Source organism: Phymastichus coffea, unplaced genomic scaffold (genome assembly GCF_024137745.1).
Source record: "Phymastichus coffea isolate CEN01 unplaced genomic scaffold, Cenicafe_Pcof_1.1 PCOF00001, whole genome shotgun sequence".
NCBI lineage: Eukaryota > Metazoa > Arthropoda > Insecta > Hymenoptera > Eulophidae > Phymastichus > Phymastichus coffea.
This window is the reverse complement of record NW_026706812.1, coordinates 17014511-17029068: the sequence shown is the minus strand read 5'-3', so window position 1 is coordinate 17029068 and position 14558 is coordinate 17014511. Positions and strand designations below refer to the sequence as shown.

At 33.8% G+C, this 14558-nt stretch overlaps 1 protein-coding gene across 1 annotated transcript; it reads left to right on the top strand.

Annotated features, from left to right (window-relative positions):
• The first annotated feature begins 9924 nt into the window (after positions 1 to 9924).
• On the top strand, positions 9925 to 12299 carry LOC131675427 (activin receptor type-1-like). The gene is made up of 7 exons (XM_058954408.1): positions 9925 to 10126; positions 10198 to 10353; positions 10439 to 10622; positions 10713 to 10927; positions 11035 to 11654; positions 11731 to 11968; positions 12035 to 12299. The coding sequence occupies exons 2-7, from the start codon at positions 10261 to 10263 to the stop codon at positions 12140 to 12142; spliced, it is 1458 nt and encodes a 485-aa protein (XP_058810391.1). The 5' UTR covers positions 9925 to 10126; positions 10198 to 10260; the 3' UTR covers positions 12143 to 12299.
• Positions 12300 to 14558: the final 2259 nt, after the last annotated feature.

Genomic DNA, 14558 nt, shown 5'->3' with positions numbered 1-14558 from the left:
AATGACAATATTTATATTTATGATTATATTTGAAATCGACAAATTTATCCTGAAGGTGGAGCAAGTTGTAATGATGTTACGTGATGCGTCCGTATTTGTGAAAAGTTTAAGTTTATGAAAATAATGACGAACTATGTAGAAGCAACAATAAAAGGTAAAAATAAAAAAACCTATGAAAGTGAGGGCAGACATCTCACTGCTTTTCGTTTGGCCTGTCTCAAATTGTGTCTACGATGACATAGCGTAAGTTATGGTTGCAAGTTCCAACTTATTAAAGAGGACGCACTTAAAGTGTGTAATACTAATCGCGGTACACACGAAATGCCATTCACTCATTGTTACTTCCTTACAACAGCGAATAGGTCAGGAATAAGAAAATAAATCATAAGCGACAGAAAGTTTTTATTAGATTCAGAAGTGTGATCTTAATCTTTAAGTGACACCCGTGGACCAATTTTATTTTATGAGACAAGATTTTGTTTTTGACATTTTATATTTCGCTTTTGTACATGGAAAAATTAGATGCGTGTAATGTTACTGAATTTTTCTGACAAAAGTTCTGTGATATATGAGTTTTGTGTTCTGTGTAAAACAGAAAAGAAACAATTTTTTAAAATGAAGTGAATTATGAAAAATGAAAAGAAACAGATCGATGTCAAGTTGGTAAACAAGTGACAGAGGCAATATGGTGCCGAAGTTCTCATAAAAGTTTGACCAAATTTCCTTAGTAGTGACATTTTAGATATAATGAATCAGTAGCAATGTTACATCCCAAGCAAGCCAGACATCAGACGCTGATATGTTGTCGAAGTATCAGTTTGCGTGTGACTTTTAGTCTTTCTCACGCAAACGGCTATCTGCGCGGTTCCTTGCTTTCGGCAGCTTCGGTACGAATCGACCTCTGTACGGAATGTGCATGTAAGCCGATGCCGTTTCCCGCGAAGAATGGAAGTCGCGTTTAGCTTTCCGTCTAATATGCGCTTTTGACAAAAGCACGTCGCGAAAGCGGGAGAGACAGTTCTCTTTTCTCACGCATTCGCGAGAATTGCTGAATAGAATAAGGAACGATTCGCGAAGCTGATTGAACAATTAGCCCATTGGCCGGTGACATTAGTTAGTACGCCAGTGGGCGAGCCATTGCGGGGCTTTTTCCTCGATTGCAGAGAGAACTTGCGACACTCGGCAACCAGGAGCGAAACGGTAACAAGCTGTGCCGTTGATGCAGGCGTCTAAAATGCCTTTGAGAAATTGTACAACTAATATTATCATAAGGATTTCTGCTGAAATAGTGCCGAACTTCATAAAATTTCTCCAAGTTTTCTGTATTACCATTTCGGTAAAGTCTTCTATTACATTTTTGTTTAGTAGATTTCGAAGGTTTGATTCATCTGCAGGCGTTGTCATGCCATAAAACCTTCTTGCAATATTTTCTAACAATGCTGGTCGTTCGATGGGGAAATTCGTATGATGGTGTAGGCGAAATACCAGTAATTTCAGGCAATGAAACCTGGTTCCTTACTCCAAAAACACATATCCTCAAAAAAAAGGGTACTCCAATGAACTGCAACTCCATAATACATACATACTACAAAGTAAACAACAAATGGATAAAACTAACGTCCAAACCAATGGAAACAATAGCACCACAAGCACTCAAACCTAACACAAACATAAAATGGAAATTTGAATCCATAGATTCATTAGCAACTAGCGGCATATGTTACGTCTCACGACGCATCTTTACTCATTCACATTCTTTAAAAAGTGCAATCCCGAATTTCGTAAAATCAAAACTATGTACACATCCACCAGAAAACTACACGGCAGCAAAATACAAAGACCATACTCAGTATTTCACAACACACATTGAACTCAAAAGGAAAAATTACCCAACTACACAGAAACATCAGCGATTAATTGAGCACAAATCTATGTATATAAGGTGAACCACCTGTAAAGAGTTAGTCATCTTTTATTGTTACTCCGTACACGTCAGTTCGACAATTGACGAATAAACTTTACGTATCGACGCTACAGTCGCGTGCAAGCCTGTTCGACAATTTGGCTAACTATTCAATTATTACCTGGCAAACTATATTATTTGATCTCAATAAATACGCGATCCATTAAAAGTGAGAACGTTCAACTTCATTATTTAACCTATCCAAATACCGAGATCTACGATACTGAAAGTACTCTAGAGACTGTAAGTACAACAAAATAATAAACCACATTCATTCTTATTCATATATCGTATATTCCTCATTACTTGTAAGCCTTAACCAGCCACTAGTATTATATTGGTACGTTTCGCACATTCGCTATTCGTAGTTTATGCACGAGACGTAACACGTATATACTTACAACAAGAATTGGACCAACTACAACAACAAATAATGTTCCCCATGGAAAAAGCATCTCTGTTAAATATTATAGCTAAAGAAATATCAGGAGAAGGAACAACAAAGAACATTTTTACAGAAAATACACTTGCGAAATTGGCTAAAAGCACGTGGAATCACATGTTCAACAAACTAATCACGTGCGGATCAATCTCGTCAGTAATCATAATGATATTAATATTACTGCAAATAATAAAATTGACGATTGATATCATCATCAGAGGATATACGCTGCACATGGTTTATGGCTGGTCTATGAACCTACCATGGGTCTTCTTCAGCTCAATAACCCACCTGTTAGTGATACTAGGACGACAAAACCATGACAGTATGACAAAAAATAATAAACAAAACGCAGAAATTCAACTGGACACAGTACACACAAACCTGAACGACACAGACGTCAAGATACAAATTTACCCTGATACCCACTGTCCTATTCCTCAACAAAGCTTACCTCTCGAATCAACACTAGTCAAATACAAACATGACCTATTTTTAACAAAAGTCTAATTAATTGTCGTGTCGTTCAGTACCCCAAATGCTTTACGTCATGGCTACATTTTAAGCGGGGAGGGAAGCGAGATATTCGCTTTAAGATATTAGGCTAAGACAGCAAAAAAAAAAAAAAATTTTTTTACCTAAAAACAAAAGAAAAAAAAATATTTATGTTTACAAAATTACAATTATGTTTACAAATATAATTACACTTATATACAATTACAATTATATCGATGGTCCACACTTGGACCTATAATTACATTGTAAAAATCATTAAAAACCTCCACACATACTCGACGAAAACTGTTACAATATACTAACAAATCATAAAAAAATAATTCACGAAGATTTCAAGTATCTTCATCTGGACCGTACTTCCCCAAGAAGAAGGCCGCCCGTGTCACTCGGTCGCAATGCCTCAGAGTACGCACTAATTTCCATCTCTGAAACTAACAAGCAAACAGGAACTAAATTAATCAGATATATCAATATACCAATATACAAATATACATTGTAAAACACTTACATCTATTCTCACATATTTCCGGGTCCCGGGTTTAGGCGCGGCTGGTAAAGGCAAGCCCTTTCGTCTGGCTTTCTTTACCGCACGGGAATGCTGCCAACCCGCAAACTAAAAAAAGGAAAATATATAATGATAATAATAACAACAAGAACTAGAAACTAAGTAACAAGAACTACAATCAATTTGTAAAATACTTACGCAGACCATCGAATGACGCTCCCTTGGAAATCCAAACATTGTAAATTATAAGTCAAAATTGAACTGTACAAAGTCGAGCAACCACGCTCCTTATATACTAATTAAAGTGCACACATCGCAAAATTTCTGTATAAACCGCTAGTATCTTTGAATTTCAGAAGTATTTTTATGCAAACATTGCAATGTCTTAGGCTCTAGGGTGTTACGTCTTACGGCGCATCCTTTTTGTAACAAATGCACATTCGTGAAATTCAAAGCTGCTAAACTACTCGCACGTCAGCTGACGAAACGCGAGGTGAATGACACTCCGAAATAAAGTTGTTACGTCTTACGACGCATTCCTTTTGTAACAAATGCACATTCGTAAAAATTCAAAGCTGCTAAACTATTCGCACGTCAGCAAAAAGCTGACGAAATGCGAGGTAAATGACATTCCGAAATAAAGTCACCGAACGGAAGAATTTATATTCAGCAAAAACAAAATGTCAACCATATCGCAACACTGAGCTGAAAAGAGCTGTAAAAGATATAAAAAGAAATGAACAAAATTACTTACGGCAGTTGATCAGTAGTCCGTCAGTCAGTCAATAAGTACCTGTAAGACTCAACTCCGTACACACCGGTCCGACAATTGGTGATTACTTTACTTAATAAACTCGCGACTGTTACAAAGTAATATCGTGCAAGTATTATTCAACGACCTATCCAATACAATTCAACAAGCAGTTAGAGCCTGCTACATTTCTATCAACAATTAAAAACTACGATTATCAAGGTAATGCAATTATCGTATACACATATTTACATTTCCACATACATTTACTATAAGCGAGATATATCCAACCACTAGTCAACATATTGGAACGTCTCATTCATTAGCTATTCGTAGTTGATGCACGAGACGTAACAGTGTCATCAAAAGTCATAGTATTATCAGATGGTGGAATGAATCTCTGGGATACCTGCATTTGTCATCTAGAGGAGACTTCTATGAGAGAAAGACATATTGAGACACAGGGTGACGAAGAATATCTACTTAAGATTAGGAACCCAGAGAGCCCTTTCTGTCCTGACACCATTGAGAACATTAGCTACTCTAAAGAATTGGGTAGATTGATAACAACAAAAATTGAAACGCCAAGGACAATTTTTGATTTCATGAGGAGATTCAATAGAACGGCCAAAAATACATTGAAGAAGGACTTGTTCAACCAAGAGCTTATAAACTCTGAAGCAAATAAAATCATTAAAGCAATACTTCCAACAACTTTAATAAAATTGAAGAAAAAATTTATAAATGATTTAAAAAAGTGTATATTTTATATTTTGAAAAAATTAGTGTTGGGGACAGATGGGCAAAGTAACAAGGAATTTAATTTAACTACAAAATTTATAAATCAAATACACTTTAATTGTAGATAGATGACAACGCAAATTACTAATACAAACTAATTAAACAATAAAAAGTAAACATTCACACATGCACACACTTGATTTTACAAAACGAATGGTACAAAAAAAAACTCGGATAATCTTTAATTTGTACGCGCGCTGATTAGCCAAAGCTTAAGACTTGCCTGGTCAAGCCCTGAGATCAGTCTGACGTTGCTCCAAAAATTTTCTAGCAGAGGCCGCGCCCCTACCCTTTCTTCCACGCTTTTCCGTGCGGTCGGAAGTAAGTGCGACCTATAGGGCCCGTTGTTAAATATCGGTGGCTCATTTTTTGCTATCTCTTTTTCTTTCTCTCTGCCTTTTCTCGCGGGGCGCTGAATAGCCTCGGATTAACCCACGTGTTATGTCCGAGCCGTTAGACTGAATTTCCATCGGTAATAGTCTTATGACAGCCTCAAAACAACAATTGTTTTGAGCTGCTAGCGTGCACGGCCCTGGCTACTGCGAAGCATCAACCAGGCACGTTAGACGAGTCAAGCAGAGAGTAGATAAGAGCTCTCGCGCGCCGAGGTGTCCATGGCTAAAGGTGCCATCACGGTCACGACGCTGGCGACAACAATTTCCCTTCGATACAACAACGCTTTACTTAACCATTGAAGGACGAATCCCCAGCTGACCCCAGACTCCCGAACAGGCGATGCCTTAATCAAACCCCACTCCACTCCGCCAGGCAAGCCGCGCGCAACATTCAACTTTCCTCACAATTTCGCTAATTTTAGTAACATGTTTCAATCAAACTTTTGCCCGAGTTTGCGAGGAGACCCTCAATATCTGGTGCGCATAGAACGTTGTTTCTTTTTTCTTTAAAAACTAAGTACCCGAGAAGTCGCGACCGTTTGTCCCGTACATATGACGACCTCCTGACGGGCACGCCTGATGCCTCTGCCCGCCAGTTTACGACCGACAAGGATCGCCGTTTATCGCGTACAGATGTCGACCTCCTGACGGGCACGCCTGATACCTCTGCCCGCCAGTTTACGACCGAAAAGGATCGCAGTTTAGCAAAAAACCGAAAGGTTTATTGCCGTGATCGTCGCGGCCGTATTTGTTTGGCAGATGGGAAGCACGCGAACCATGCTTCGCTCTCTCTTCGGTTTTTTTTTTTTTTGGCAATGCCATCCGCAACAATTAGTATTTGAAGTAATGTAGCATCTTAAATATAAAATTTAATTTTAAACAGAACAGAAAGGCATAAAGTCTTATCTGTATTTATTTTGAGTATAATCAATTTCAATTTCTTAACTATTAATGAATGATTTTAGGAAAGCGGCGAGAATAGAAGTATTATATTCTCAAATACAGCGTTATCAATTAGCTACTTATACACATTCATTTGCTCGTATCTGAATCCATATTTATTAACGTTAAGTTATAGTAGAGAGGGAAATGTCCTTTTTCTATTCAAGAAAACAATTTACATAGATTCGATGTAGAGATAGTTGATGACGTTCAAGATGAAAATGGAAAATAATATACTGATATTTCATTCCTAGAGTATGATTTTGTAAGTCTTCAAAAGATCCATAAAATCACACGTTCTCCACATGATATAATTCAAAATAAATCCCAATGAATAAGTTTCAAATATTGTAATAATTATTTTTACATTTGTATCGGAATGACTTTTGTACATTTAAGAATCTTAAGATAAATACTTTTATAGTTCATTTCAAATGAAAATATATTCAGTGTGAATTCATTTTTTACTTATTTGATTTTTTTGTAAATTACTTTGAGGCAATAATCTAATTTTTTAATTAAAATTGTGAGTAATTTCTGGATAGGTTTGCCGTTTAGGATATAATTGTTGTTTGTTACAACATTTGAGGAACAAAGATAATGAAAAACTTACGATTAATCAGTCAATATCCAAGGCGAATATTCCATTTGCTTTGAAAGTTGAAAAATTACGTTTGGATTGCAGGACAAAATGAGGTCAAGTAAGAACAGGTGGTATCTTAGGCGTGGATATTGTAGAAAATGTAGGAATTATTTAAATTTCTCATGATTCAATCTTTTATGGGTCTTCTGCATTATTCTCTTTTTTAACTATATGTCTATATCCCTGATTATCGCTTAATTTTTCCAAAGCGATAAAATAGTCTATTATCTAACTAGTGCAGGAAAATAGATTATTGTCTCGTGTGAGATTCAAAACCAGATGATGCAAGAGTGGAAAGATACACTATATATATATAAAAGCTATACACTGCGGCTCACGTACTTTTACTCCTTTCCGAGAAAAATTGTTTAAACTTTAAAGTTTCATATGTTCCTTCAAAACTAACGTATATATCACGAGTACATTCAAATCGTTTTTCTGATTTTTTCAAATGATTATTTATTGATGAAAATTCTAAAATTTTAAGTATATTTCTGATCTTTTGTCAATTCTAAGGAAATAATCGCTGGAAAATTATTGATCAAATCATCTACCTAAATCACTGATTCAAAAATTATTTACATGAAATATGACTCGCGTTTGAGCATTTTTCTCGAAATTTTACGTTTTTCTTTCAAATGTTCATAACTCTCTAAGTTCAAATCATAGAAAAAAAATGCACATGAAAGAAAAAAGTAATACTTTCCGCACAGCGTTTTAAAAATATGTGTTAGTGAACTAAAATTGCTCCAAGTAGGTGTAAAAGCCACTATAATGCAGTGTATATCCTCTAATTACTGTGTCAATGACTAGCTTTTCAATGTGTAAGAGAATAGCAGTATAATTAATTTGACAAAATTAATCTGCATGTAATTACTGTCAGTCAGATGTTTTAGTGTTTTTGTGAGAATATGTTCGCATATGTTTCTTCTCCTGATATTTCTTTTGCTATAACGTTCTGTAGCAACGGTTTTTTCATCGGAAACATTATTTGTTGTAATAATTGATCCAACTCATCTTCAAATATATTGATTTGTAATACCGTTAAATATAAATTTTGTCCATTCAGTTATGAGTAAATTATATAAATTTATTTATATAAGTATCGATATAAATTTGTACACAGCATACTCAGCAACAGTTCGTATTGACGTGTGAATTACACATATAAATCCACTGCCAGATGTAATAATATTAATCTTACTTATTTTCATGTATATCATAACATCAGCTTTCTATAACAGAAAATGCTAATTCAAGATAAAACAAGTTTTTATAAATTGTGTTGAGAGTGGACACGTATTCTTTTGTTGATTTTAATTTTGGTAAAATCATTCTAGTAGATTTTCATATTTTCTTATATCAATTGATTCATATATTAAATCAAGATTTTCTGATAAATCTTCAATGTGCGAATCTAAATCAGTAAATATTCTATCATATTATCATTAAAAGTGTCTTTAAACTTTTCGGTGAGCATAGTGTACATTGCAGTATTCGTGATTTTCATATTCTTTTAGTTAAATTAACGCGTTTGAGAAAAGTATTTTTTATAATTGTAGTTTGATTACAAGTACACTGTGCCCCTCGTATTGTATTGTATATGACATCTATTTGTTTGTTGATTCTTTGAACGTCAAATGTTGACACATAGTATCGAATAAATAATGCTGTATTAGTCTGCGAACTGAAAACTACTCACTACTCTAAATAATTTTCGTTTTTCTCTATCATGACTACTGAATCAGAGTAATATATTAACTTGAAAATTGAATTCTGTTAATATTATTACGTACTGTCTTCAACGTCAAAGCATAATTATAATCATTTTTTGTACATAAATAATGTATGTGAATAATTCAAAAGGATAGAGATAAATATAATACAGCAAATAGTACTTGATGATCGTTCATTTTTTGCGAAAAAGAAAAACGTTAGAGTTTCAATAAGTCAAAGATATATATACTTACCGTATGATTGATAGATAAAGCAAACGATCAATTATCTTTTCATTATTTTAGTAAAATGTTAACTTTCTCAAATTATAAAGGTAAAATTTCAACGAAATGTATCGCATTCATTAATAACAAAAAAATTTTATGCAACGATAATAAATATATAAATTTTTTTTAAATACAAAAATATTTACTAGAGCCCGACATATATACAATTCGGCAAAGTGCTTGCGCGAACGTCTAACACAGCTTGATCTTCATGCGCGCAGTAACTTTGCAAGATCTTGAACTGTAATAAATATTTTTGAATGAGCATGAAAGAAATTAAGTCTTTAAGAAAGAACAAATTTTTTGATTCATGAATAGATTTTATAACTTTATGTAAAAAAAGGGGAAGGCGTATAAAACAATTGAATGCTTGGAAAATGCGCTTTCTTTGTTAATATTAAATTACAATATTTTTAATTCTGATAAAAAATTTTACAATTTTCACTAAGCAGCCGATTTCTCTTGAATTGCAGGTAAATTTGAGAGCTGAACGGTTATTCTAACTGTATTAAAATAAAATGTATAACAATTTAAGCAATTGAATTATGGGCAAACCCGTATATAGAATGGTTTAATGCGTGAATATATGTGTTGACGTTCAAAGAACATTAAAGTTAATATTATATCACACGTTCGGAAAATGGGCCTCGTGACTTTTTCTTAATACAATAATACAGAGTAATACTTCTTTGTATACATTTATATTACGCACATTGCTATCATGCTTATAAAATTCAAGTATTAAACGTATATATAATGTATATTAATACATGTATTACAAGATATAGATAGACGTCTATTTACCACTAGCCATTTAAAAACATTAATAGGATAAACAAGATTTCCAATAGGCTTGCAACAGACTTAATTTCCAATCGAAACTCAAGTACATAATCGGCGGGTTATAATACGTCGAAATCATATTTAGCAGATCGTATATAAGCTTATTGAGTCGTACTATAAGTCGAAAATATTCCTGTCACAGTCAAGCTGCTGATCACTCTGACGAATCTAACTTATTCTTGTTTCATCTGCGTGAAAGTGTTGTGACAGGTCTAGCATTAAATTAGCGAATAGTTTATTTTTATTTTCAACTGTAAAAGAAATATATCGACGCAAGCAATGATAGAATTGATCAAGATTTCTTTTGAAAATATCTAAAACGGTTTGTGAAATTTATGAATACTATCGCTCTACCAATGTCACGTTCTAATGTTAAATAACTATTTCATTTAGTACTAAAACTAGAATCTTAAAGGTATCGGATATAGTTAATTTTGTACATGCAAAAGGAAAATTATGATGCAATCTACTGTTAGTTGTTATGAGTGCGCTAAAGAAGACTGCGATCTTCCTGACGAACGATTGCGATTGTGCAAGACTGAAATTAATGTAAGAGAAAGCTCTCATTTATTTAAAATGCCAATTATTTATATCTCAAATTTTCAAATACCTAAAAATGTTTTCGGTATTTCAGTGCTGGAAATATTCCCACCGAGCATTCGAGGATGAGATACAATATTCTCGTGGATGCATCCGCAGCTTCACGCAGTACGAATTAATGTGCAATAATACCGAGCAGGATAACACCAGACATCATTATCAATGTTGTCTAGGAGAATTTTGTAACAATGGCGATTTTCCGTTACTAGAAAAGTATGGTAAGAATCAATTTTTTACATTGCATAAATGATTAGTATGTACGCTGTTATAACTAATAATAATTTTTATTTGATCAATGATCGATACAGGTGATGGTGTCGGCGCATTAACCATAGTTCTTATAGGACTAACATTGTTTTTCCTAAGTATTTGTGCTATAACGGCTTACCGTACCAAACCGAATAAGAACAATGCATCTTCAGCGCATTCTAGACGACGGCACGCAACAGTAATGTTTACAGCCAAGTCCAACTCTGACTCAATAGACACTGACTTTCCTTCTGTCGACGATAGCTCAAATCAGGTAATAACACAAAATACCAATTCCATTATTAACATTAATATAGTTCGTTTGCGAACTGGAAACTTCTGATTCTCATGTATAATGAATTTTGATACTATTCTTTGCAGGAATACTCCAATGATCCAAGTATAGGGAATGGGTCCGGGTTTGGTACTTCCGTATCAATACAAAATAATTTACCAAAGTATATATCTCTAGTCAAAAGCTTGAACAATAGTAAATATGGTCCGGAGCAATCGTTACTGTATCTCGGATGTAGGCAGGACGAATGTGTGATCGTAAAAACGTACCCGAGGATTGCAGAAACTAGATGGATCCGCGAAATTGAGATTTACACAAAACTATTACATTTCAAACATGATAACATACTTCAATATATTGCTAGTGATAAAAGTGGCCCACAACTATGGATTGTTACGCATTGCCCGTCGAGCGGCACACTTATTAATTACCTCAAGGAGGTACCTTTAACTGAACACGGAATGTTCCAAGCATGTAAAAGTTTGACTGACGGATTGTCGTACTTGCACAAAGAAATAAAAGGTAAAAAAGGTAAAGGGGCAATGGCGCATCGAAATCTCAGTGCGGAAAACGTATTCGTTGAGAAAAATACAGTGTGTGTAATTGGCGGCTTTGAATACGCTGCAACGAATGATTGGATCGCTGAATTTGACTTTCTTGAACATGCCTATAAACGGTATATGAGTCCTGAATTGCTTCGTCCAGAGTAAGTCTCGCATTTACGTTTTGTTTTCGTCATTCATTAGCTCAATGAATTTCATGAAACAATTATATACTTTTAGCTTTCACGATGAAATTTGGAGTTTAACAAGTTTTCAACAAGCCGACATCTACAGCTTGAGCCTTATATTCTGGGAGATATGTCGCATGTACGATACAGAAAGTGATAGTGTTATCTATGTAGCTCCGTTTTCCGAATGGCTTACTAATTATTCACGAGAGCCCACAATTCAGGAGATGCGCGAATTGATTGCCGATGATCGAAAACCTGGAATTCCTGATCATTGGCAAAAGGACCCGGTATGTTGAAAAAGACAATCTTATTACCGTTCAAATCTTTAACTTAAATGATGTTTGACTTTTCAGATAATGAATTCGTTGAAAAGTATGATTGAAGCCTGCTGGGACACGAACGTATCAGAACGTTGGTCGCTTGAACGAATCAAAAAGATGCTTTTGACACTTACAAGATGATAATTTTTTAATTTACTTTGACGATAATCTCATTGAAAAATAGTTCATACCTGTAAAAATTATTTTTGATTCGAAACGACTATTCCAAAACACATTTCTTTAATTTCTAATATTTATTCAATAAACCTTTAACCCTATAACCTATTATCTTATAACACTGTAATAATTTGAATTTTCTAAAACGAAAATTCATATTTCAAGTTATTACCTATTCTTGTCATCTACATGGCAATAAAATTATATGATAATAAAAATTATGATGATGTGACTTGCGTAAGTCTCTACGTTAAGTGATCTATTTATTAACTTATTTTTATAAGACTGAATATTAAAAATTGTTAGTCAATGTCAAATTAAAATAAATATCTATTTATCGAAACACAAAGTAATAATAATAGTAATAATAACCCAATAAATAATCAAATTTATCAACTTTCATTTGTCTGCTCTTTCCTAATCTAATTAGTTGAATTAAGAAAACAGAAAAAAATAAAAATATGTGCAAATGTCATTAATAGTCCAGTAAAAATAGGCCTGAAATGTTTTTGTCACGGAAGTGGATGCATTTTTGATATATGGTAAATTGAGGTCGAAAAAGACGATTCTGAAATTTGCAGAGTTCTAGGTCCAGGGGTTCTATGAGAAAATCACATTTGAAACTTGTTTTCGCCTGTATCTCGCGAACGGCTGAACATACGACAAAATAACATGCACCAATCGAAAGAGCGTGAAATTTTACATTAGAAACAATGTTTAACTCGACATCGATGAGTGGAAAATGTTGGGATAAAAAATAAATAAGAAACTTTACGTGAATAAGGTAGAAGGGGAAGGTGGGGAAAACGTGGTATAGTTTCGCTCTCCTCCGCCGCCCCTCCAAGCGTGCGCAGACAGTCGACGACACTCGGCAATCAATGAAATTACCTAAATCAATGAAAATTACCTAGAAATGAAATTAATGATTAATTTTTTTATCTCGATAACAATTATATTAATGTATAATTTTGGATTATTATTCCGGGCACATAAAAAATAATTAATCTAAAAGCTCTTTGGAATAAAAATATAATCAAATTTAAGGACGAGGACCCAATATCGGACATTACTCAATATCGGCCATCTATCGAATCTCGAATTCATGCACTAAATGACCGCTCGAAGCTCATAAATTATGTTTATAGTGTTAATTTATGAAATTTCCATACATTAAAATCAGTCCGGAACACCAATTCCGATTTCTAGAACCTATTTTGTGCTCGAGAGCAGCGAATTTCTGGAGTCTTCTAAATCTCCTTAGCAGACTATCTCCGATTCAAGACATTCTAATAACTTTACTTATAAGAAGTCATATATCATTTAATTCGGCTTCTCCCGTCTTGTAAAATGTATCTTTCAAAATGCATTTTCAAATACCGGACATTACAAAGCATCTGTATAAACGAGTTATAATTATACTTTTTCATTTCCTTACATCTTTAAGACTAATAGAAATTGCTATTTGAAGCCATTTTCATGTTTTAGATGTAATTTTCAATTTCAAAAATACCTTTTTCACCATAATCCGGTATTATAAATTATAATTATATTTTTTTGATCGCTTACATCTTTCAGTATAACAGGAATTGATATTGAAAGCAATTTTCAGGATTTACACACGATTTTCAATTTCAAAAATACTTTATTCATCAAAGTCCGATATAGGGTACCCTCACATTTTTGTATCGAAAAAATGTAGTTTATTTAAAAGAGCAATAGCTCGAGCTGACCATCTCCGAATTGATGTGTCCAACATTGAGTCCCCGGACCTTATATATTTTATTTCTGGATAATCTAATATTACTCACCAGCGCTATTAACCCTTTAGGTGCAACTGGTTCTGTGTTCACTATAGGTATCATCATATTACTCGTTCTTTTCCATCCCCATAATACTGGATCTAATTCAAAATCAAGCCAAATTTGCATTTGGTAGTATACTCGTTTAGCATGCTCTCTCAATACTGCAGCTGTAGGTGGTAAATATTTTAAAGAAAAATTTTTTTTTTGCTGTTGCTGTAGATTTCGAAAAAATTGTATATCTTAACTCCTGCAGAGATTGGCTTTCTTTATATGCACCATATAATTTCATGATAAGTTTTTCAGCAACTTTACATATATCATCAATAGCTTGATTTGGCTTATAGTAGATGTTTATTAATTTTTGCAATTCTTCATCTTTTTGTAATAGTGCGATGATGCTTTTATTGCCTTGGTTATATTAGCACTGGTAGAATCGCACCCGGCAAAGGCATGAGTAAATAGAATATATTTTTGGAATTGCAAGTTTTCTTTACTAGAATATAATTCCTTTTTTGAGTTCGATAGTCTTTAATAAAAATATACATCATAACCGTCAGATTGTGTAATTAGTAAAATTA

What these genes read in the sequence shown, in the direction of transcription:
- LOC131675427 (XM_058954408.1), top strand. Translation starts at nt 10,261, where the DNA reads ATGATGCAATCTACTGTTAGTTGTTATGAGTGCGCTAAAGAAGACTGC. An exon ending in TCCGTTACTAGAAAAGTATG is followed by an intron (nt 10,623 to 10,712) that starts GTAAGAATCAAT and finishes TGATCGATACAG; the next exon opens with GTGATGGTGTCGGCGCATTA. An exon ending in ATCATTGGCAAAAGGACCCG is followed by an intron (nt 11,969 to 12,034) that starts GTATGTTGAAAA and finishes TTGACTTTTCAG; the next exon opens with ATAATGAATTCGTTGAAAAG.